The following is a 24,564-nucleotide window of genomic DNA, read 5'->3' on the forward strand; positions in this document are numbered from 1 at the left end:
GGAATCCCCTTACCAGTGTTATAGAAGACAGTGGAGATGATGGTGCAGTTTTCAAAGAAGGTCTCAGTGGATGTCACATCCTCAAAGTAGCATTCCTCAAACAACGAATCCTCAAACCTCACTTCCTTGAATTTCATGCCAATGAATCTGTGGGGCGGGAAAGAGAACTTCACTCTCTGGTTGGAGGCATTTTCTACACTACAGAGCATGGAATGGGTGTTTCAGGAGACCTCAGAGCACTAATGACAATTTCTAAGGTCATTTACAGCGAAGGTGTTGCTCAAATGTGTAGCTGTCCTGCCAACTCCATGCTTGCTTAGTTTAGTAGACAAAAAAGGTGTTGAAGAAGCTTCCCCCCCCCCACGAGAGATGAACCTTGTAGGCTTTCTGGCAGTCTTTTTTTTCTATTCCTCAAAACAGCCACACCTAAGAAGACTGAGTGGACACAAACCCTCTCACATTCAGTGCTGGTCCATAATTTCACTCAGTGCATTGCATTTCCTTTGTGAGCTGACCTTGCTGCCTGCCTTATTCTGCCCCTTTCGCTGGCATAAATAAACCCAGGCTTTATCAGGAGCCCACTGAGCCATTCAGTGAAAGGTTTCTGACAGCTGTTTCAACTCAGAGTGATTTCTAAGTGAAAATGCAGTTGGGTTTGTAGAGAGAGTGGGGAGATTATCTGGGCTCTGCTTGTAAGCATCTCTGTTCGAGGACTATTGCTTATCGTGGAACCAAAACAGACTGCACGAAAAATAATCTGCTGTGGCAGGTGATTGATTTCTCCTCTGATGGGAAGCTTGACATGTCTGACCTGCCTGCCTGCAGGATGACACAGTATTGATTTACCTGTGAAATTTTGCAGGGACACTGAGAAGATGCATTGGTTAATGCACAGGCATGTTTGGAAGATGGAAGGAGCGATTAAGAGCAAGCATTATTGCTCTAGTTAAGCAGGCCATGACTGTCACCAAACAAAAAGCCTTCTGACATACACCCAGGAACTTAATTGAATTGAGCACTTACAACAGTCTAGCATGATGGCTGTTTACACCATTAAATGAGCACTGCAGGGCTTCCTAACTGAAGCTACTAACAGATATTATTAATGCACGAACACCACGAGAAGACTATTCAAGTCTTTTGTTCCACCCAGGAGGTCTCATAGGTGACAGTAAAACTTAAGCTGTTCTGCATTTCCTCAGCATTAGCCTGTGATGTATTTAGTCCCCAAGGCTGTTAGAAGTCCTTTTCCTGCAGTTTGCTTCCTTAATACCCACCTTTAAAAGAGTCATAGAGCAATGGACTTGTGTTCAGTGGACTTTTAACTCGCAGCCAAGGGCTGGAGGGGAAACACAGCTACATATCTTATCTTGAGATATGCTTTGAGCCTGGCTGGGATGTGGCTTGATCAGGTTTTGAATTGGAGAGTAGTGATGGACCTCAAAATATCTTTGAGCATCCTCAAGTTTCAGTGAAGTCAATGAAAACTGAGCATCTCCTCCTGGCATAACATAAGAGTCCTCAATCCTTAAATTTGACCAACATCCACTTATGACCAGGCTTTGGCTGCTCAATAGTTAGGGGAATAGGAAGTATAGGGCTGTGTTTGCACCATCAAACAGCTTCTTGCTCCAGAGGAGGTCTCTGGAAGGACACAGGGACATGTGCTAGGGTCTCCCACCAACGTCTACCAGATACACACCAAGGAAACGGAGACAAATAGTTTCTGAGGGGAGAGGAACAACCTGGCTGGGCAATGAGGCATGGTTTCACCTGTGAAAATTAAAACAGTGTGTGTTTTGTGTACCACTTATCCTGGGGGATCTCCTCACATAGTGTGAGGCAGCTGGGACAGCACCTTTCCTAATCTGCCTGGGGAAATGGGGTCCCCATGAATTTACACAGGGGGGTTTTGTCACCCATTTTACTGAGCTTTAGAATAATAATAACACTAATAATAGCCTGCTCCAAATCACTAGGGTCTATGAATCATAGAGTGGTTGGGATCCAGGCTGGATGCAGAAGAAAAAAGGCCAGGCTCAGCTCAAAGAGGAGAAGAAAGGAAACCTAGAGTAACTTCACTGACTTCAAAGCACAAGAAAGATGCCACACTCATCCTGTGGTGAGATGCTGGGCAGTGTGGGAGAAGCACGCCAGTACAAATGGCTGTGACACAGCTCACACTACTGGGCTGCAGAATGGAGACTGGGTTAAGGCATGTCGAGGGAAAACAGGTTTTTGTAGTGAAACGCAGCACCGGAAGGGTTTCATAAGCGCTGGTCTCTGCTGCCCAAAACCAGTAGATGTCAGTGTGAGCTAAGGAAACAGTCACCTCTGCACCCAGCCAGGTGGCTGCCAGGGACCCTGCTCCCAACAAGGAGGGGCTGCTGGAAGCAGGGCATCTCCTCTTGGGGGGCATGGAGATGACAGTGGCTGAGGCAGTGTGTGAAAAACAGGATAAGGAGGATATCTGGTCTGTGGAAAAACGGTTTTGGGGTTTCAGAGATACAGAGAGAGTGTCCAAAAGGGCAACACAGATGGAACAACAGTTGGCGGAAGTGTTAAGGGGAAAATAAAAAGAGGAAAAAAGCTCTCTGAAATCTCTTTCAGTTCCCATGCACTGAAGCATGCTCTGTTCACTTACTTATCATTTCTGTACTCCCCATTTCTGTGGATCTGGTTTTCCAGGGTGAAATTAAAGGTGAAGTGGGACACTTCTTCCTCATCGAAGATCTTCACTCGGGACTCATATGCCTCGTCTTGGAAGTAGCGAATCATGTCAGGGAACCAGACAATAAGGCCATAGTAACTACAGCAGGACAGGAGAAATGCATTAGGGGTGCAAGATCCTGGCACTGCAGATACCACATTTCTTTCCCAACGAGCTACTGCATAACTTGCAAGCGTGTTCCCTTCCTGATGCAAATGCATTTCTAGCACAAACTCTTGCTCAGCTCAGGCGCAGGCCTGAGCTGTCTCCCTGCTTGAAGCACACATCTGCTGCCAGAGGCATGTGGAGGCAATTTTGTTCGCTCAAAGCAGCACAATGAATTTAAGTTTTAGTGCCATTTGGTTCTTGGCTGGAGAACACAGCAATGTGCTCTCCTTTCTGCCCAAGAGACCAGCAGAGTAGCAAGAAATTCGGAAACACTCTCAGGAAGTTTCCCTAACTCTGCAAGTGGGAGGTTTAGGAGAGACAAAAGTTACCTGTAGTTTAGATTTAGGCTCACCTGAATTGTTTTTAGACTAAGGAACAGTTGAGAATCAGGTAGGGTTGTGGGGCTGGATTTTTTTTGTGTGGACAAGGTCAACTGAAAGGCCTAGAGATGAGAAAGTTGATGTACTACTGCCCTGCAGCCCAGTTTTCAAGTCTTGATTTGTCCAACGCACCTTGCACTCTCCTATAAGCAATCATATTAATCAATAGCTTATAGGAAAGCAAGGCTTAGCACACAAACACCTTTTAAGGTAAGACCAGGATTAATTTTGTATTCATTTATTTCAATGTACAAATAGCTCCTCAAACCCTGAGTGTTCTCTAATTTCTTGGAAAAGTCAAAGAATTGCCATACCTTAAGGCCATTGTAAACCAAACCACAGCCAGCATCAGTGTGTTCATCCTGTACTGGGCTGTTAAACAATATAGCACGTTGTCCCAGACCTGCAAGCCCACAAGAAGGAATTAGCTGCAAGGAAAGCCTGGCAGACACTTGACAGATTCATTTCTGTGTGCATCATAAATCTAATGTCAGTGAAAAAAGAGCTCAGTGGGGAAGGTCAGATGTGTGGCTTATATTCAGTGTTTGTTCAGTATCATATTTATTGAGATAAATGGCTTGCAAAGAGGTCACTAAGTCAGCTCTGTGCCAGGGTACTGGATCTGAATTCTCTGTAAAGAGTTGGAGGGCATGAATTAGGGCTGGGATGATGCAGTATCTCTCCCAGATTATATCATTAAATGTGGGTATGAGCCTGCTTTCAGGCCTTCAGACAACTTTGCCTTTTCAAATATATGTATGGTCTCAGGAGTGCTCTCAAATCGAGCTCCAAAGTTCAGTGAAGAGTAAGAAGCCCAAATATAGCTAGCACTTTGGGAGGGATAATGCAAACTGAGGTAGGGATGCAGCCAAGCAGAGCTGGAGGCAGGTCAGTATCTGCTCTTGACATCTTGAAGAAAATATTACCAGGAACATGGTGGGGTTTAACCCCTCATGCTCTTGCCACAGATATATAGTAAATAGTGTAGCACCTGCATTGCTATTAATTAAGACAGAGTCCTCTATAAGTTTATCCTCTTAGATTAGAAGATCTATTCTCCCAGACTGGAAGATCTCTTCTCCTAAACTAGAAGACCTAGCAAGATTTTCCAGGAAGTTCTGCATGGGTATAGGTAAGTAACGTGTGAAAGGTTAAATTAGCTGAAGAGACATTATGATATAGTCAGCAGAAACAAGGAACAACCTTCTGAATCCACTGCATGTGGTAAATTAACTCAGACTTGTGGGAGAGGGAATCAATATTTCTCTGCTCAGAGGAGAGTCAAGCTCTTGGGGCTGTGGCTCATGGGATAGGGATAGGATAAGGATAGACCAGGTTGGAAAAGACCTTTGAGATCATTGAGTCCAACCTCTCACCCAACACCATCCAATCAACTAAACCATGGCACCAAGTGCCTCATTCAGTCTCTTCTCAAACACCTGCAGTGATGGTGACTCCACCACCTCCCTGGGCAGCACATTCCAATGGCCAATCTCTCTTTCTGGGAAGAATTCTTTCTAACATCCAGCCTAAACCTCCCCTGGTGCAGCTTGAGACTGTGTCCTCTTGTTCTGGTGCTGGGTGCCTGGGAGCTCTGCACAGCTGGACCTGCTGTGATCCCCACAGGGGTATTTGAGGACATGGCTGGCAGCGTGCAGATGCACACATCTGCATAGAAAGTGCAAACAGATGACAAGCCTTTGCAAACAGCAGCAGGGCAAGAGTCAGAGTTTCAAAAGAAAATGACCTGAAGCAGCAACAGCACTGCAGCTGGAAGCTCATAAAGCCCCTGGGGGGTGTTTTCCTTTCTCTTTACCTGTTTGAGAGTAGTCGTGATTCTGACCAGCCAGCGCTGGTACCAGGTCCCTGTGGAGCTCTGGATTTCAATAAATTCATCTACTTGCTTTGGAGTTTTGATATAGGAAACCTGAGAAAGAGAAAAAAAAATATATGAAGCAAAGTTTGGGGGGGGGGGGGGGGGGGGGGGGGAACAAAAGATAAAAATTGGCCTGAAGTTTCTAGAGCTGGTCCAGGGTGACTTTCAAATTCCACTGTCTGCTGGGCAATGTTTCCAGCTGATAGCCCTTACTATTTTTGCCTTGAATTTTATCACTAACATCTGAGCAAATTACAGCCAGAGATTTTAATAAAGCCTTCCTTTCATCCCTGTCTCCATCCTTTCTCTCTCTCCCCTCCCATGAAATACTTTTAATGCATCACACATCCACCTCAACCTTTCACTGAGTGGTTACTGTGCCTGTGTGCTACCTTATTTCTCTATCCCTTGGATTCCCACTAGAAATTAGGATGAGGTGACTCCAGTAAAAATTATCTCCAAGATCAGCCACTTGCAGCCACCTCACACTGTGCTCTCAGGCTCTCTTTCTTCAAAAACAAGTGGCAGGATATTTCCCACTCAGCACCTCTTAAGCAGCACTGGCAGAAGCCATGTGAGAAATGAATGTGTGGATGGGAACCTTTGCATCTGAGAATGCATCCTGTCATCAAGTGAGCTCACAGCACACAATCAGTTTGCTTCACCCAAACAGTCCAAACTTCAGTGCTGAACACCTGAACTGGCCTGCTCAAGAAACCTTAAAAATGGAGCTCAGTACTTTCTCAGTGCCTTTAAACATGTTCAAGGAAAGCAGAGCTGTTTGCAAATAGGAGAAGGAGGTGAAAATTTACTGGGTAAATTTCTGGGTGTGAGTGCGTGCCTCGGCTCTGCTGTGAAGTCTCCGTGTTCCTACTGCTGGCATCACTTAAATGTCAGATCTGGGAACTGAACCAGTACCAGCTGACTCACCACAAACAGGCAACTTTTGGCCTATCAGAAAGAAAAATCATAAAACCCATGTTCTGACAGTTTGTGCCACAGCAGCAGCACTCAGCATCTGCCCCTGCCAACGGATGTCAGTAAGCCTTGCTTCAGCAGCGCAGCCTACCTCCAGCAGTCGTGACGCAGCTGGATGGAGTCATCACACACACAGAACCACAGAACCCTAGGGCTTGGAAGGGACCTCGAAAGGTCATCAAGTCCAACCCCCCTGCCAGAGCAGGACCATCTAGAGTAGGTCACAGAAGAACGCAGCCAGGTGGGTTTGGAATGTCTCCAGAGCAGGAGACTCCACCACCTCCCTGGGCTGCCTGCTCCAATGCCTGGCCACTCTTTCAGTAAACCTCAATGTTTAACAGCAAGGCAGGAGTTCAGGACGAGTGGTCTCCGGAGCTGGGCGTTGGGGTCGGGGAGCAGAGTAATACCCTGGAAATCCATGAGGAGTTAGTTCGGGACCTGCTGAGCCACTTGGATATCCACAAGTCCATGGGACCAGATGGGATCCATCCTAGGGTGCTGAGAGAGCTGGCGGATGTGCTAGCTAGGCCACTCTCCATCATTTTCCTCCAGTCCTGGCTCACTGGTGAGGTCCCAGATGACTGGAAACTGGCCAACGTGGTCCCCATCCACAAGAAGGGTCGGATGGAGGAACCTGGAAACTACAGGCCAGTCAGCCTGACCTCAGTGCCAGGGAAAGTGATGGAGCAGATTATCCTGGCAGCAATAACTGCGCACCTGAAGGATGGCCAAGGGCTCAGGTCCAGCCAACATGGATTCAGGAAGGGCAGATCCTGCCTCTCCAACCTGATCTCTTTCTATGATCAGGTGACCCGCCTGGTGGATGTGGGGAGGCCTGTGGATGTGGTCTACCTAGACTTCAGCAAGGCCTTTGACACCGTCCCCCACAGCAAACTGCTGACTAAGCTGTCAGCCTGTGGATTGGACCACTACACTCTGTGCTGGGTTAGGAACTGGCTGGAGGGCCGGGCCCAGAGAGTGGTCGTGAACGGTGCCGCATCCAGCTGGAGGCCAGTCACCAGTGGTGTCCCCCAGGGATCAGTGCTGGGCCCTGTCCTCTTCAACATATTCGTTGATGATCTGGATGAAGGGGTAGAGTCAGTCATCAGCAAGTTTGCAGATGACACAAAGTTAGGGGCAGATGTTAGTCAATTAGAGGGTAGAAAGGCTCTGCAGAGGGACCTCGACCGACTGGAAAGATGGGCAGAGTCCAATGGGATGGCATTCAACAAGTCCAAGTGCCGAGTGCTGCACTTTGGCTACGGCAATCCCATGCAGAGCTATAGGCTGGGGTCGGAGTGGCTGGAGAGCTCCCAGACAGAGAGGGACCTGGGTGTGCTGATCGACAGTCACCTGAATATGAGCCAGCAGTGTGCTCAGGTGGCCAGGAGGGCCAATAGCATTCTGGCCTGCATTAGGAATAGTGTGGCCAGCAGGAGCAGGGAGGTCATAGTGCCCCTGTACTCTGCTCTGGTTAGGCCGCACCTTGAGTACTGTGTCCAGTTCTGGGCTCCTCAGTTTAAGAAGGACATTGAGACACTTGAGCGTGTCCAGAGAAGGGCAACAAGGCTGGTGAGAGGCCTTGAACACAAGCCCTATGAGGAGAGGCTGAGGGAGCTGGGATTGTTTAGCCTGGAGAAGAGGAGGCTCAGGGGTGACCTTATTGCCCTCTACAACTACCTGAAGGGTGGTTGTAGCCAGGAGGGAGTTGGCCTCTTCTCCCAGGCAACCAGCACCAGAACAAGGGGACACAGTCTCAAGCTGCGCCAGGGGAGGTTCAGACTCGAGGTGAGGAGGAAGTTCTTCACCGAGCGAGTCATTCGGCATTGGAATGGGTTGCCCAGGGAGGTGGTTGAGTCATCGACCCTGGAGGCGTTCAAGGGGAGATTGGACGTGGCACTTGGTGCCATGGTCTAGTCATGGGGTCTGCGGTGTCAGGTTGGACTCGATGATCCTCGAGGTCCTTTCCAACCTAGGTGATACTGTGATACTGTGATAAAGGAATTTTTACCTAATAATCCAATGTACAATTATGAGGCCATTTCCTCTGATCCCCACCTCTCTACAACCTCCTTTCAAGGAGCTCTAGAAAGCAAGGAGGTCTTCCCTCAGCCTCCCCTTCTCCAGGCAAAACAAGCCCAGTCCCCTCAGCTGCTTCTCATAACACTCATTCTCCAGACCCTTCACCAGTGTCTTTGCTCTTCTCTGGACACATAGATACTTGAGTTTCAGTCCTCTTTTCCTCCCACCACACATCAGGACTGCCCCAGCCCAGCTTGGCATTACAGCAGAGCCAGGTGGAGATTTAAAGAGACAGTTTTTCTCACCTTTGCTGTCAAACTTCACATTAGTTGAGTGGTTGGTAAACTAAAAATAGCAGAGGCTCATTACGTTCCTGCCTCAACCTGAACACACAATTGTCATGCACAGAAGCTCTAATTTCCTTGAAGGACCACATCCTGAGGGACCCTGTTTGGTAACAACCTTTCTGAACACATTGCTCTCTTTGTTCAGAAAGACATTTTGCACACAACCACATCTCCATCCTTTAAGAGCACATGTCCTCTCATGTTCAAAAGCATAAATCAAGAGCTATTCCCTGGCTGGCTCATCAGTAGTTTGCAAGTGAGTTATGGCCACTTGCAATGAACCCCAGCATCCACCTTTTACCTGGTTTCACTATTCAGGGAGAGTGCTGGTGTGACCTTTTGTTCACAACAAACAGCAGACCAATGAGTAATAGCCACTCATCCCACTTTCCCTTGGAGAGATTAAAGATTGGGTATGAGGCAGGTGGAGTTTGAGAAGCTCATTAGAGGGTACTTGAAGATTAATCAGAGTTTGATTAGAAGCCAGGCTGGAGAAAGGGGTGACTCACATCTCCCACATGACTAATACCTCTCTTTGGCTGCAGTCTTTCAGAACAGCCCAAGTAAGCTCATGTATAATTGAAAAATTGCTGGTCTGTGCTCTGTAGAGTAACCCCAGGAACGAAGAGCACTCACTGCAATTCTGCTCCTTGAAAACACAGGCTGGCATCCAGCTTGAAATGCACAACGTGTATCTGAGTCCTTTTAATGATTGTTGGGGGAGGTTATGCTGAAAATGTCCCCAGGAGGAACAAACTAGAGTTGTGCTGCACCAAGGGAGGTGTGCCCAGCACCAAGAGAGGTGTGATGTCCAGCTTTTCTTTTCCCATGCTGGTGGCTTTGTTAAACTCACCGTAAACACCTTCTCAGGTTCACCCTTGGCCCTCATGTTGGTGTCATGAACTTGCTTGAGGATCATCCAGGCTTCATCATGTTTACCTATCTGAAAACACCCCAAAAAAAGAGAGAGGAAAACAAATGCTGGAGTTTCTAGCTCTGTAATTTAGTGAAGCATAGAGAGAAACCAGTTCTAGAGGATCGTGATAGTGGAGATTCACACATATGGCAGTGGCTGTGTCAAACGCAAAGGGCTGAAAGATCACAGGGTGCAGCATCTCTTCTGTCTCTGGAGGAAGGAGTTACCCTGAAACTATCTGAGGCAGGAGAGGAGTCAGCAGCAAAGCTTTAAAAGCAGATAGAAGATGAGGAGATCTGAGCTCTAATCCAATGACTTGCAGGTTTAACAGGAGCTAGGTATTGTCACATTTCACATCTGTGAAATAGGAATAAAGAATATTTGCTCAAGATTTCTGAGGTTTATGTATTTTACCCAGTGAAATGTACTCTGCCCTTTGTCTTCTGCCAGGATTCAGCAGTTACATGCTCAAAGTCTGTGGGATGTTTTCAAAATGGCTTTGTTGGACTTCCAGTTGGAATTCCCAGCCCTCACCACCCTCTTTCTGTGGCACACTTGGCAGTGAAACACTTAACCATCACTGACTGACCCCACAGTCTGTAGTCTTTGGGGTTTAAGCCATCTGTGGAGTTGGTGCAGACATGTAGGAGTGGTTCTGCTTCTGAGCTGGTGCTATGTGTGTTTGACAGAACAGAGAAAGACAGATAGTGACACATCAGGGACCAGCTAGCTTCTGCTAACATCAGACTGCAAGGTTCAGATGAATCATCTTACCTCCAGCAAAAACCTTGGGCTTTCAGGCATGAACTTCAGTGCCACCAGGGAGGCGATACAGGGCAGAGCACAGACAAGTACAAAGACTCTCCAGCTGTGGAAGTGGTACTTGGTTCCCATACTGAACCCCCAGCCTGGAAACAGCAAGAGCCATACAATAAAAACACTGACCAGGAGCCTTTTCTCTCCTAAAGTGCCTCTGAACTTGACAGCTCTGTAAGGACACTGGGACAGGTTGAAAGTTTGCTGTTCTTAGTACTGACAGCTCTTAGAGGCTCCAGAGCAAGTGAGATCATGTTCATTACAGAAAATGGAACATACTTGCTCAGGCTCTGCCTTTTGAAAACCCTCCTTTTATCTCTGAGGTTAGAAATAGCCTAGTGATAAGCACAGCACCATGCAGCTGTAGGCAAGTAAGGCTGGGGAAGGGCAGAGGAATCAGGGCCATAATTTATTGCTGCTGAGTGAGGTTACAAAACATTTACAAAGGCTAAGTCCTCTCTGATCTGAAAGGCACATTAGAGGTGACTCCTTTCCATCTCATACAGCAAACAACATGGTTCACATTGTATGGAAGTAAGCTAGGAAAGCAAGTTGGTCTTCTCCACAACTACTGAGCTGTGATTCAAACTCAGAAGACTCAAGACCCTAATCCTCCATTTGAGGTTCCCCTTTTTCCTGCTTTATTTTCTGGTATTCCACTGCTGAAGACTAGAAAGCAACAGCATCTTTCTTACATTGCCCTGTTCACCTTTCCTAGGCTCAAACCTCAGAAGGAGTTTTCACATGTATATATTTATTTCTTTTCCTAACAACATTTTTATTCACAGAATAAGGAATTCACCAAGCAATGTTTTGGGGTTTTGTTGTTGTTTCGGGGCTTTTATCAGAGTCTTCATCTGAGTCAGTCCTAGGATTCTACTCATTCCAGAAAGTTCCAAAATCGTGGGAAATCAAAAAGGGGAAGCTGCAGAAGTACAACATCAGAAAGTCATCTAAAATATGAATGTAATTGGAGTTGATGATCCCAAAGGGCCTCTTCCAACCTGCTTAATTCCATTCTCTTCCATTCCATTCCATGCTACACTTAAGGGATTTTTAAGGCAATTGTAAGTTGCAGAGAGTAGATTTGTTTCAACCCAACACCACAGCACAGGCAGATTGCCTGTTCATCCCAGCAGTCTCTGTCTTACCAATCAAAAGCATGAACTTTTCTTTGTGCTGAGTGGACTTTAAAGGTGGTAAAAAAGGGTGAATAGTTAGGTCAGTGTTAGTTAGCTCTTCCCCATGGTCAGGGTGGCCTGTCCTCTTTTCTTTGAGCAGGATTTTGCAAACAGCTGCAAACAGTAGACATTTGCTTCTGATGCTTGCCTAGGACAGGTAGATGAGTGTCAGGGAATATCATGTGACATGCAGAGTTTTGTTTGCCAGAACAGGAGTATGTTTCAGAGCACACCCATCTACTTTTCCTGTCCCACTTCCAGCCCTGGGCAGGGAACTCATTCCACTCCTGAACCTATTTAGATGAAGTTAGTTGTGACTGCAGCCCATCACATGCTGGGGGAAACTTGTCACCAGACACACAGCCCCAGGAGTGTGGACACTTGGCTAAGGAAAAGAGCATGTGCTGTCCTCACTGCTATCATTCCTAGCACCCAGCAATTCCCTCATTACTTATATTAGACAACTGGATCCATTTTTGCAGCACAATCTCAGCCCAATCCTCCCTGCATGCACTGACATTTCAAACCAGAGCTCAGGCTCTGGCAGCCTCCTTCAAGGGTTGTATTTAAAGCATTTGCTGCAAAGCAGCCCTCATCAGCCCTATTTGCAACCTCAGTATCAATCAATCAAGCAGTCAATTTATCAGCCCTTTTGGGTGCACTTCAGGTAGCTGCTAATTTTTAGCACTGTTTATTCTGGGATATGCAAGGACTGACTAATGCCACCTCTGTGTGTGGGGCTGGGGTAGCATAGTGATAGAGGAATGTGGTGGTGTTGAAAATGAAGAGCACAAACCAGTTACCATAGTGTGGGATGATGCTCCAAGCCATCGCTGAGGCAAAAATGCCACCCATCATCCAGAACATGCAGAGCCAACTCAAGTGTTCTCCTCTCTTCTCACGAGACAGGAACTCAGAGAAATAGGCAAACACAATGGGGAGGGATCCCCCAATACTGAGGAGAGAAAAAAAAACAGCACAGAGGAAGAGGAAGAGTTGTCTTCAGTGTCTCTGTAGCTAGGATTGCACACATAAAGAGGGAAGGTCATGCTCACAGAAGTGAGACTGGTAGGAAAAATGCAAATCTATCTTTGGCTGTACTGGTCTCAGACATCAAAGATAAAAAAAGGTCTATCTCCTGCTCTGGGAGCTGAATTTCCTGTGGTTTATAGAAAGCCAGCAATGCCCTGCTCTGCCCCTAGACATCTTTGTTGTGATTTTGTGATCACTACCCTCAGGGAGGGAAAATACAAACAGGTGGTGGGAACTGCTGAGGGTCTTACTAGAAGCCCTGAAAGTCAGATGGGCATTTGTCAGTCTCTCTCACCTTTCTGCACGATTTGGGATGTACCAGGAGAAAGTCAATGCCCAAACTTTCCTCCCACTAAGACTTCAATGTTCAAGAGATGCAATGAAACCACACATGCTAAACAGCAGTGTCACCTCAGCTTGGTACCAGAGATGAAACTCCTGAGCAGCCTTCCTTCTCTCACCCCATACCCCTAAACTGCTGAGCTGTGATGGGTCTTCTCCAGGACATGAGGTGGATTCACCAGTTACCCACCCGAGGCCTGAGATAAGGCGGCAGAAGAGGAAGAATCCATATCCCTGGACAAAGGAGGAGAGGAGTGCAAAGGCAGCATTGATTGCAAGTGATATCATGAGGCATTTCTTTCTTCCCAGTTTATCAGCGAGGCCACCCAGTAGAACAGCTCCCACCATCATTCCTAGGTAGACTATCAAGCCTAGAAGGGAGAAAGGAGACAGTAAGTTTGGTGAGTGGAAATGGCACACAGGGCAGAAGCAGATCTTAAAGCACTCATGTGGCAGCTATGCAGTGAACTAGAGAGACTTCCATCCTCCCCAGATCAGCTGTGTCAGGTGCCAGAAACTCTATCTGCTGGTGGAACCTGATTTTTCCATGTTGTGCCCATAGGCTTGCATCGTTCCCTGCAGTGCAGGCATACCCTCATTTGACCAGCCCCACATCTTTCTTCCCCAGCCTCACTGCTCGCATATCCCCTGCACGTAAGCAATGGCCAGACATAAGCAGCTTAGGACGCACGTGTCCCAGCTGTGTGCTACCAATGATACACCAGAAGTCGGATGTCTGAACTCCACTGACCCCTCCCTGAGAGCAGTGGGACTGAGAATGCATAGGGAGGAGGCTGTGTCTGGTTGCTGTTTGTGATCAGAAAGCTGTGAGAGCAGAGAGGCTGCTAAGGCATGGCCAAATGTCTTTGCAGGTTAGTATCCTACCCATGCTTCCTTTGCACTCATCTCTTCCTCTCTGCTTTCCCTAGCTTTATTTGAAAGGTTCAGCCTGTTCCTAAGACTTGCCTTGTGTAGCACAGCTACTTCCTTTGCTACTGAGCCAAGATCTGGCATCTAACCAGAGGACAACTTACAGAAAAGAGCACAGCTTTGATCTGAATATTTCAGGAGAAGGGAGAACCTACTGCCTGTCTTGACAGTTTGCTCTATGGAGTTAACATTCTGATTCTTCACAGAAAAAGCTTCCTCTTGTTAACTTGACTTCATTTTACCTTCTACCATCTACCATCAGTTTCTCAAAAGGCAGTTTCAGTGACTGCATTTAGTGCCAGGTTGAGTTAGAGGGAATGGCTTTCTTCTCCAAACAGGCTCCTGGTACCCAGCTCACTATATGCTTGCAAGTTGTGCCTAGAAAAAGGTGAGAGCTGTCCTTGGCTCTTCTCCTGACACTGCCACCACAAGGGCCACCCATTACATTGCCTTTTCCTTTATACCGGTACCAGAATAAATTGCCCTAATTAATAGTGCTCAAAGGCCCAGGAATGAGGACTATTTTATTTATCTATTCAATTTACTTTCCAAATGCAGAGACTTCAGTGAGCAATGGGCTCAGAAAGAACCACAAGCTGTGGTCCCTTTGCTGGCAGGACCTCTTCTGTCAAACACATCCCTTGAGATACAAGGTGCTGCTGAGTACTTTTTGTGCAGCTCATGAATGTTTAAACAAGGCAGTAAGTCTGGTGGCTGAAGGCTGTTCTGTGCCATCCCACAAAGCTAGCTGAGGACTGATGCAGAGAGTTACACTTGGCAGCAGATTCTGTCTTCCTTTTGATTGCAAATGCCTCACTGGTTCTGAAATGCATTACTAAATTAAAAGCTATGCAGCAGAGATCCATGGCAGCACGGGAGGGATGCTTGTCTCACACTGACCAGAAATGGAAAATTCTAGACTTCTGCAGTCTCCCCTGTCCCCCAGCAGGGTGTGGGGGTCACCTCTCTCTGAACAGTTCTGCTTTCATTTCTATTGATGGGATGTTTAACAGGCAAGGAGGATTGTGTGTGTCAAAGGCAAAAAAAGCCAAGCCTCTGCTTGCTCCATAACCACCTTTGTACCAGAGCTGGGGCACAGGATTTTGCCAGCTCAGTTGTACCTCCACCATAGGCACGTGGCTCTGTGCAATCAATACCCACACTCTCTTGCCCTGCCATCCTGACCCATGCTGTCCTGGTGATTAGGTGATCTGAAGGTGTGTAAAGGTTTCAGATACTGATCTGCAGCCACCAGAGAAGTACACATCCGAGAACCTGGGATCACTTTCTCTTTTGACTTTGGCCTCCTGCTTGTTTGCTGAAGTTCAAATTACAAGGGACAGATGAGGCCAAACCTGTTTCAGTCCAAAATCTTTCTGAAGGGAGACTCTTAATACAATGCTGTAGGACTTAATGCTTTTACCCTGGCTCCTGAGCCTTATTTAATGGAACAGCTCTGATTGCAGCCAGCACACAGAAGAGATGCTGCACCCTGTGCCTACTCAGTGGTGCCTGGCAGCCACCCATCCGACAGTGAGTCCTGCCAGCACCCTGCCAGTGGCTCACAGCACAGCTCAGCCCACACCCCCAGACCCTGATGGGGAAGAACAAATTATCTGCCAAGTTTTTTCCAGAGAACATCCCTGGGTGGCAGATGTTCATCCAAATCCTCTTAGCTACAGAAAATGTCCCAGGTCAGGAGGAGGTGCAGGTGGCTGTCACAGTCTCCTGTCTGGTGACATACTGCAGCTCAGCACCTTGGCTGGTGGCATGGCAGCCAGCCCTTTTGAAGAGTGGGCCTACTACAGGTTATGGCAGTGTTTGAAGCCAGCCATCAAGAAATGCAATGGAGCTGTTTTTATGAGCAAACCCCTGCAGATTCTGACTGAAGAGCCCAAACCTGTGATGGAAGGGAAGATTACACCTCTGTAACACAGCATCCAGCAGTCATTGAGCAACAAAAAACAGTAGTGCTGTTAATGCCATGAGCTCACTTAGAGGATGTGGCTTCAACTGGTTATCATGTGTGATAAACCAACGGATGCACTGTCCTCCAGAAAGCTAAAACAACAAATGTCTGTTGTAAAGGAAACCTCAGGAATGGGCAGAGGCTTTCTGCTTAACCAGAGTCTGAAGGGAGTTCCATGTTAGAGAGGAATGGTGGACTTAACAGCTGAAGTTCTAGGAATAAGAAAAGGCATCTGCAGTACACTGCAGTGTGTGTGCTAAACTAGTTTTAATATTCCAATATCACTACAAGTAGACTCAAAATAGAACAGAAGAAACCAGGTTGGAAAAGACCTTTGAGAGCATAGAGTCCAACCTATCACCCAACACCATCTAATCAACTAAACCATGGCACCAGGTGCCTCATCCAGGCTCTTTTTAAACACATCCATGATGGTGACTCCACCACCTCCCTGGGCAGCACATTCCAATGGCCAATCTCTCTTTCTGTGAAGAATTTCTTCTTAACATCCAGCCTAAACCTCCCCTGGCACAGCTTGAGACTGTGTCCTCTTGTTCTGGTGCTGGTTGCCTGGGAGAAGAGACCAATCCCCACCTGGCTACAACCTCCCTTCAGGTAGTTGTAGAGAGCAAGAAGGTCTCCCCTGAGCCTCCTCTTCTCCAGGCTAAGTAACCCCAGCTCCCTCAGCCTCTCCTCACAGGGCTGTGCTCCAAACCCCTCACTAGCTTTATTGCTTTTCTCTGGACATGTTCAGCAAAACAAATAAATCCAAGGATCCAAGATTTACCTAACTCTCCATCATCAGCATCATTTTTTTTTTCCTTTGACTATTAATGGGATTAAAGTTCTTTAGTTTCAAATATGCTATATTTTTAATCTCTTTTGAGTCAGGACAAGGACTTGTGGAGCAGACAGGAAATCTGAGTATAAAATCCCCCAGCTCAATGGGAACAATCAGTCCCAGAACCCTGGGGGCTGTTGGGAAGAGGTGCAGGCTGCTTAGCTCGAGGTGCAGGGTCGTCTCACCTCTGCCAATTGTTCTGCATGGAGCCAGAAGCCAGAGCTCCTACCTGCCTTCAAAGCCCAGGCCACTACCAGTGCAGCTTTATGGTAAAAAAAATAAGATAGAAAAGGCTTTTGAAGCCTTTTTGAAGCATTTGTACAGCAGAAAGGGATTAGGACCTTATATAGCTTTCATTTCCAACTGTAATAAAAACGAAATCCAAACACTCTTGCCAGTGTAGCATCTGTTATGTGTGAATGCACTTCATGGACATAATCAACATTTTGTGAGTCAGCTCTGGACTGTTTGGGAGATGGATGAGGCGAGGCACAGGATCTGATTGTGCAGAAGTGATTCAAAGAGAGGAATAAAGCAGTGGGATCCCTGACTCTCCTGTGCTGTAGTCATGGCTGGTGTGTCCCAGCACAGGAGATGGGCTCAGCAGAGGATGAGCTGAGGGCTGAGTGGTCATTTTTTTCTTTCTTCCTGAAACTTCTAATCTGCTTTTCCCTGTAGACAGATTCCTGCTTTCCCCATGCATCTCCCTGACCTTGCAAATGGAAACCAGACCAAGGGCAACCTCCTTGCACTCACCTGGTTGAGTGAGTACAAGCAGAGCGCCTTCATCTGCAGCTGATGGCTGTAGCACTGTGGAATGGATGGCCCACGTGAAAGGCAGCTTTCCCTTTTCAGAGATGTGGGGGTGGCTACTGGGCAAGTGTGGCTGCTGAGACGGAGGGATTCTGCAGATTAAAGCCAAAGGTGGATGTGCGAATCGGGGAGCGCTGTGACGCAGCTCTGGCAAGGCAGCACGCACCCAGCCCTCCCGCAGGAGCTGCCAGCGTGGCGTGGGTGGCTGTTTACACTCAGCCGGCTTCACAGGCCCCCCACAGGACTTGTCCATCACTACAATATTCATGGGACCATCTGGTTCTCCCCACCCAGCCCCTCTGCTAAAGCAAAGTTTTCAGCAGAGGAGGCCAAACAAATCCTTCGCTGTCAAACGAAAACCTGCTCATGCTGGCTCTGGTCAGAAGAAATTCCTCCAGCGTTTATAAATGGGGATGCAAGCATCTCCAGATTGGGAGCACAAGGAGTGGGATGTTCCCAAATCACAAAACCACCTCTTTTTCCCCCTACCCCCCTCTAACACACCCCTACCACTCAGGGTGCTGATGCTCCTTGGGCTGTAGGAGCATTTCTGCCCAAGAGCAAATTTGCAGCCAGGACTTCGTGCCTGGGTTTCGGGATGTGGACAGGGGCAGGTCTCATCAGCGTTTAGCTGGCTGCCCTGTTGGGGGTCCACAGCTGTGGAGGTGCAACACAGGCAGCCACCAGCCACAGCTGAGCAAGGGAACCATGGCTGGGCTCATTTGTGATTATCCAGGAAGTAAAAAAGCCACTGAGCTCTGCCGAGGGGATTAGGATTTACTGTCATATCAGGTGAATTCAGGTCGATGAGAAGCCGAGGCCAAATTCTTCTCTCAGCTGATAATAAAACATCCTCTTCACACTACTAAAAGCAGGGATACTGTTACACATCCTGTTCAGCCTGACTCACACAGCCAAGCTTGAATTGCTACATAACTGCATAATTACTAATAGGATCTTTTTTCCCCTCTTTTTTTTGTTTCCAATCTAACATTGTGGAGCTCAGAGGCTATAAGATTATATTCCTCTTAAAATATTATTATTTAATCATAAAAAAAAGAAGAAAAGGAGCTGTGTGCCTAAAAAAAACCCCACAATATTTTATTCTCAGCATTGGTGTGGCTCTTTTCCAGTTATGGGCAAAGGCCTTAAAAATGTTCTTGTCTCAGTTTACTGAGCTGTGAAATGGTGATAACACCACTGCAGCTCTGGGGAAGGTTTTATGCACTGGATGTGAAAGAGTTGAAAGCATTACTACAGCACCACCTTTTTGGTGTGTTCTTACTGCTCTGTGCTGGCAAATACCACATTTAGCTCTCTGAGAGGTGATTAAAAGCACTTGAAGGTACACATTTTTAGATAGGTTCATAGAATGGGTTTGGTTGGAAAGGACCTAAAATATCATTCAGTTCCAACACCTCTGCCATGGGCAGGGACAGCTTCCACCAGCCCAGGTTGCTCAAAGTCTCATCCAACCTGACCTTGAAGGTTTCCTTCAGGTATTAGAATACAGAATTAGCCAGGTTGGAAAAGACCTTCAAGATCATCAAGTCCAAGCTATCACCCAACACCATCTAATCACCTAAACCATGGCACCAAGTGCCTCATCCAGGCTCTTCCTAAACACCTCCAGTGATGGTGACTCCACCACCTCCCTGGGCAGCACATTCCAATGGCCAATCTCTATGTGAAGAACATTCACCTCACCTCAAGCCTAAACTTCCCCTGGCACAGCTTGAGACTGACTGCCTTCAGCACCTCCAGGGAGGGGACATCCACAACCTCCCTGGGCAACCTGTTCCAGGGTCTCACCACCCTCACTGTCAAGGATTTTTGTCCCCACGAGGGATTTTTAGGCCTAAAATAGCTGCTGATTTGCACCTGATGGTGAGATGTTTATTTTCAGAGCAAAATGTAAACATTTTCTAGATGTGTCAGATCCACTTCACACATTTCATGAGACACTGTGGGCATCTGTTTATTTGTAAATTTTGCACAATTTAGGCTGTAATTTGCTTGATGGTTTTCCCTGCCTGCTTTCTGAGGGTGGAAGAATATACAACATGGAGAGCATTGAATGCAAAGTGCCTGAACTCCATGAAGTCATCTTTAAGGGGCTTCTACTTTAGCTCTCATATTTGCCCCATCCTATTTCTGTGTGAGTTGGATTACTCCCCTGACTTATTGCCCATTTTTCCCCCCTCCTGGTCTCTTGTTATGTCTGAGACCACCTTGTGTGCTTAAATGTCAGTAGCTACCTGGAAGCCACTACAGCCCCACCTGGGATAACGTGATTGTGCTTCCTTAGCAAAAGTGCCTTGAGACAAAAGGTTGGTTGGGATAAACATGAGCTCAGCTGTATTGGTACATAGGGAAAAGGTAAAGGGCAGTAACTAGTGTGGATAATCATCATAGAGTGGCTCAGGTTGGAAGTGACCTCAGACATCATCTACTCCAACCTCCCCACCATGGGCAGGGACACCTCTCAACTGCACTCAGCTGCTCAAGGCCTCATCCAACCTGGCTTTGAACATCCCCAAACAAGAGACAGCCACAACCTCCCTGGGCAGCCTATTCCAGACTCTCACCACCCTCATACTGAAGAACTTCTTCCTAAGATCCAGTCTAACCCTACTCTCTCTCAGCTTCAAACCATTCCCCCTTGTCCTATAGCTTAACACTCGCAGGAAAAGTCCCTCCCCTGTAGGATCCTTTCAGGCAATGGAAAGCAGCACTAAGTTCCCCCCCACCCCAGTCTTCTCTTCTCTAGGCTAAAACCTCATGATAACTTGAGGGAAAGCTGTGCCTTCTCTAACCAACCCTCCATTCATTTTACCAACATTGTCCTCATTCCACATTAGGAAGAAACTGAGGTGAAGAAGTCTTTGCCACCAAGTCACTCTGTATATATCATTGAAGCCTCCCTTAATTAATTTCCACAAAGGATCATCTCATAAATCTCAGATTCAGGAGGCAACCTGAAGCAGATAAATATGCACCAAGGAAGAAAGCATGTTTAACAAATAACCCTAAAGAAACCCCAACCAGCCAACCACCAAAACCCACCTCCCACCCAACAACACAACTGAAAACCAACAAGCTAAGGATTGAAGAAATTGTTCGGCCAAAACAGGTTCCCAGAAGTTGTCCTAAGAAGTGATCAGGGAAGGCAGCAAAAAGGATGCACTTCCCCTGGTTGGAAGTTTCAGATGAGCTTGGTTAATGTGCAAGAGGCTGGAACTGGGATTAGATACAGACCCAAATGTCTCCTTGCTTATTCAGAGCTTGTCAGAACACCCTGAACTTTCAGCCATGCAAATACTAAGCTGGAAAAAGCAGAACAAGCTCTCTGGGGAGATTTCTTATTCATTTCTACCTGTGGTTGAGCCAGAAATACTTCAAAGAGATTTTCTTGTGACATTTGAAGTTTTCTGACTTAGGTGCCTGCCAGAGCTTGAGCTCTATAGAGATAGACATTTATGGGGGTAGAGTTTCAGAAGACCTCCATTTTCGTATTGTCACCAAAATAAATGACCTGCTCCTCAACAAAGGTCTCATCACTGAGAAGGTAGCCAGCCTGGTGCCCCACGGGGAGATGGTGAATTCAGAAGTCCCTATGCAATCACAATTCAGATGTGAGCAATTGGCTTTTAGATATCTGAGCTATTTTCCTGTAAGGCATAAAGTAAAAGCCTAGCTAACTGTAGAAATAAATGTCCTGATCATCAGGTTCAATGAAAACAACAAAGAAGGACTTCAGAACATCAAGGCAAGAGGCCTGGATAAGGATAACTGTCCTTAGTCACATGAAAATAATGCAAAGAGAATGGAATCAAGGGCTGGATTCTAATCCAAAGCCTGCATTTACCTTGCATCAGACAGGGTTCTAGGTCACAATTTGTGAGCCACAGGCCCTGCTGATAGAATAGAATTAACCAGGTTGGAAAAGACCTCAGAGATCATCAAGTCCAACCTATCACCCAACACCATCTCATCAACTAAACCATGGCACCAAGTGCCTCATCCAGGCTCTTCTTAAACACTTCCAGTGATGGAGACTCCACCACCTCCCTGGGCAGCACATCCCAATGGCCAATCTCTCTTTCTAGGAAGAATTTCTTCTTAACATCCGTCCTAACCCTCCCTTGGCACAGCTTGAGACTGTGTCCTCTTGTTCTGGTGCTGGTTGCCTGGGAGAAGAGACCAACCCCCACCTGGCTACAACCTCCCTTCAGGTAGTTGTAGACAGCAATGAGGGCTGCCCTGAGCCTCCTCTTCTCCAGGCTAAGCAACCCCAGCTCCCTCAGCCTCTCCTCACAGGGCTGTGCTCCAAACCCCTCCCCAGCTTTGTTGCCCTTCCCTGGACACCTTCCATCAATTCAACATCTTTCTGAAACTGAGGGGCCCAGAACTGGACACAGTACTCAAGGTGTGGCATAACCAGTACTGAGTACAGGGGCAAAATGACTTCCCTGCTCCTAGAGGCCATTGGCCTTCTTGGCCACCTGGGCACACTGCTGGCTCACGTTCAGCCTACTGTCAACCAGTACCCCCAGGTCCCTTTCTGCCTGGGTGCTCTCCAGCCACTCTGACTCCAGCCAAGATCCTGAAATCAGCTGTTCACTAGAAAAAGACACTAGCTACAGCTACTGCCCACTGCATCAGCAGAGCTGTTCACAAGTGACACTTACCTAGCATCCCCTTGTTCGAGCTGGACAAGCACATATCCTTCTCAGCACTGGGAAGAACAAATCCAACAACAAACACCTCCACCCCGTCTGCCATCAGTGCCAACCCTAAAACAAAGAAGAGAGTCCACTGGAAGCGTCCGTGGCCACACTCCTCAATGATGTTCTCATACTGGTGGGCAAGCTGCTCCTCGTCCTCCATCCTCTCTGCCATAAGGTCAGCACGGTCTCTGTAGTCATCATCCACAGCAGGAGCTCGCTTCTTCTGCTTTTCTTTAATGTCATCTGGGTGTGGGATCCCTTGGTACTCCCCCTCATAGACCTCATCATCTTCATCGTGGCCTTCTGTGACATCACTCTGGGCATCCTCTTCCTGAGGGGGTTCATCCCCCCCACGGTAGTAGCCATCGTTGGGTGTGTACCCTTCATAGTTACCATCCTGGTACCTGTAGTCATCTTGGTTTCCCCCTCTGCCCCCTTGATAGAGGTTTGTGTTTCTATATCCATCATCCATCCTGAATGGAGAGTTCAAAATGCTGCAGATCACTTCCTGTGGCTGCTCTAGTAGATGTATTGATCTGTGCAGTTTCTGCTGTTGGTTACTTGAACATCTCTTCACTCTGCTTCTTCGGAACTGCTGGCATACAGCTTTCCAGGCTCAGAGGGAGAATGACTATATAAAGATCCTCTTTGACAGTCTCACACAGCTTTTGATAATGCTTCACTTTTCAGCTGTCATTTGTGACTTGCTGGCTTCTTCTGTGCTTTGGGTGGGAAGAGCTGCTGTCTGGTGAACAGCAAGGGAACAGCAAATTGCACAGCCAGGGAGCTAGGAGGATTTGACAGGTTTGTCCTGATTCATTGTGGTGCTGAAGGTCATCTGCTGAGAAGGAGGAAATAATAGCAGTGAGACAGCAGTAAGTCTGCAAGCACACATGCATTGAGTTTAGTGGCCAGCCATTTGGATACACATTTTTCCACTGGAAGGAAAAAAAGAAAAAAGTGAGTGTTTGGGGAATGTTTTTGCATTGCAAAGCCTCTGAACAACAAAAAAAGAGCATTCAAAAGCACCAAAAAAGCACCAAGTGGGCACCTAAAGCAGAATGGAAAGCGATGTGTGGTCCCAGCTTCTATCATTCCCAGAGGTCCTGCCTCCTACATGTGATCCCAGGGCAGTACTGGGTTGAACTGCTGGAAGAGAGCTCCCAGGTTGCTAAATGTGTTTCTGTCCACCTCCCCAGAGCACACTCATCCCTGGTACCCACAGCTGGCTAACATCACCACAACACAAAATACAAGCCTGCTTTTCTTTTTCATCAAGATCCCAAACCTCTTTTTGTTTAACAGCTTCTTCTCTCCCCTAGTGTCTCTCCATCTGTATGACAGATGTACAACGAGCATGCAGTGCCTGCCAAGATAAAGTCACCCCAAGCTTTCTTCTTCCCGTATCTAACCATCAATGGAGGATGGTTTTCACAAAGAGCAAATAAAAGAGAAGCTAAGCTAGAATCACTGCTCTCTGCAGGGGAAACCAAGAGAAGCCAAAGCACATCTGAACACATTCTGATTTTGGACACCCCATTCCCATTCTTTTCTCAAGTGGTTTTCAGCCAGTTGGCTCTCCAGTGCTGACAGGCATTGGTTACTGCACTCAGCTGTAGACAAGGAGTTGGAAAGGAGACTCACATGGGTAACTGAGTCAAGTCATGCTAGAGGAGCCCATGCAGTGTAGGCATGCAGAAAACGTGGACTTTCAGCTTTGAGCTACTTGCCTAAACAAAGTGTGAACGAGCTATAAAATGTCATGGGCAGGCTCATGTCTAGTTTTATGTGGGCATTGTTACCTACACAGTCAGTTGCTGACCTAGGGAAGACTACACAAAGGCACACACTGTAACTGACAGTGCTGCCTCTGCACTTGGGGATCTTATTGGCATGCAGCATGGGCTAAACATGCAGCTACAATGACCTCAGAGGAGAAATTCATCAGAAGCACTCTCACGAGATGCTGAGAAGGGCATCACTCCTGCAAATGCTGTGATGCTTTGGCAGCACAAACGCTCAGGAAAAGGAAAGAGTCATGGCCATGCCTTGCCTGTGCTGTTCATGGGAGCAGCTTCAAGAGCTTCAGAAAGGCTTCCCCTGCATCTCCATTTAGCTGCTGATATATTTATGGCACATAATTACGACAGGGCCTCTGCAGCTCCTGCCAGAGTGTCTTCTTTTTCTCTGCCCTCTCTGCCATTTGTCACTGCTGTCATCTTTCCCCTTCCCTTTCTTTGTGCTGAATCACACCTTTTGCATGCTATTAAAAAGACAGCTGGGCAGTTTCAAGGGCTGAGGAAGAGCACTCATTAAAGTGAAAGCAATACAACTGAAGATAATCCCAAAGGCATTCTGACCAGGTTAGAAAGATCAGGGGACCACAAAGCAATGAAGAGAAGTATTTGTATCTGCAGCGGAGGTGTTAATGTGCAGGGGAGTTAATACATCTGACAACCACCAGGAGCTCTTAAGCAGGTTCCACAGCTCTTCTTTCAAGGCTGGAGCATCCA

General features: G+C 47.2%; 1 protein-coding gene across 2 annotated transcripts in view; it reads right to left on the reverse strand.

The window, feature by feature from the left end:
- The window catches only part of LOC137443600 (synaptic vesicle glycoprotein 2B-like), a 68,323-nt gene that overhangs the window by 10,098 nt on the left and 33,661 nt on the right, over positions 1-24,564 (reverse strand). The window contains exons 2-10 of one of the 2 annotated variants that reach the window (XM_068143377.1): positions 22,013-22,889; positions 12,959-13,139; positions 12,198-12,349; positions 10,172-10,305; positions 9,335-9,424; positions 5,075-5,185; positions 3,573-3,661; positions 2,645-2,809; positions 14-147 (exon numbers count right to left, since the gene is read on the reverse strand). In XM_068143377.1, the coding sequence (XP_067999478.1) occupies positions 14-147; positions 2,645-2,809; positions 3,573-3,661; positions 5,075-5,185; positions 9,335-9,424; positions 10,172-10,305; positions 12,198-12,349; positions 12,959-13,139; positions 22,013-22,523 (1,567 nt within the window). In that variant the 5' untranslated portion in view covers positions 22,524-22,889. Of the gene's footprint in view, positions 1-13; positions 148-2,644; positions 2,810-3,572; positions 3,662-5,074; positions 5,186-9,334; positions 9,425-10,171; positions 10,306-12,197; positions 12,350-12,958; positions 13,140-22,012; positions 22,893-24,564 lie in introns of both variants that reach the window. The other variant, XM_068143376.1, reaches the window with a different exon arrangement.

The sequence above is a fragment of the Melanerpes formicivorus genome, unplaced genomic scaffold (genome assembly GCF_026170545.1).
Source record: "Melanerpes formicivorus ecotype bairdi unplaced genomic scaffold, bMelFor1.0.p_v2 SCAF_10, whole genome shotgun sequence".
NCBI classification, from domain to species: domain Eukaryota; kingdom Metazoa; phylum Chordata; class Aves; order Piciformes; family Picidae; genus Melanerpes; species Melanerpes formicivorus.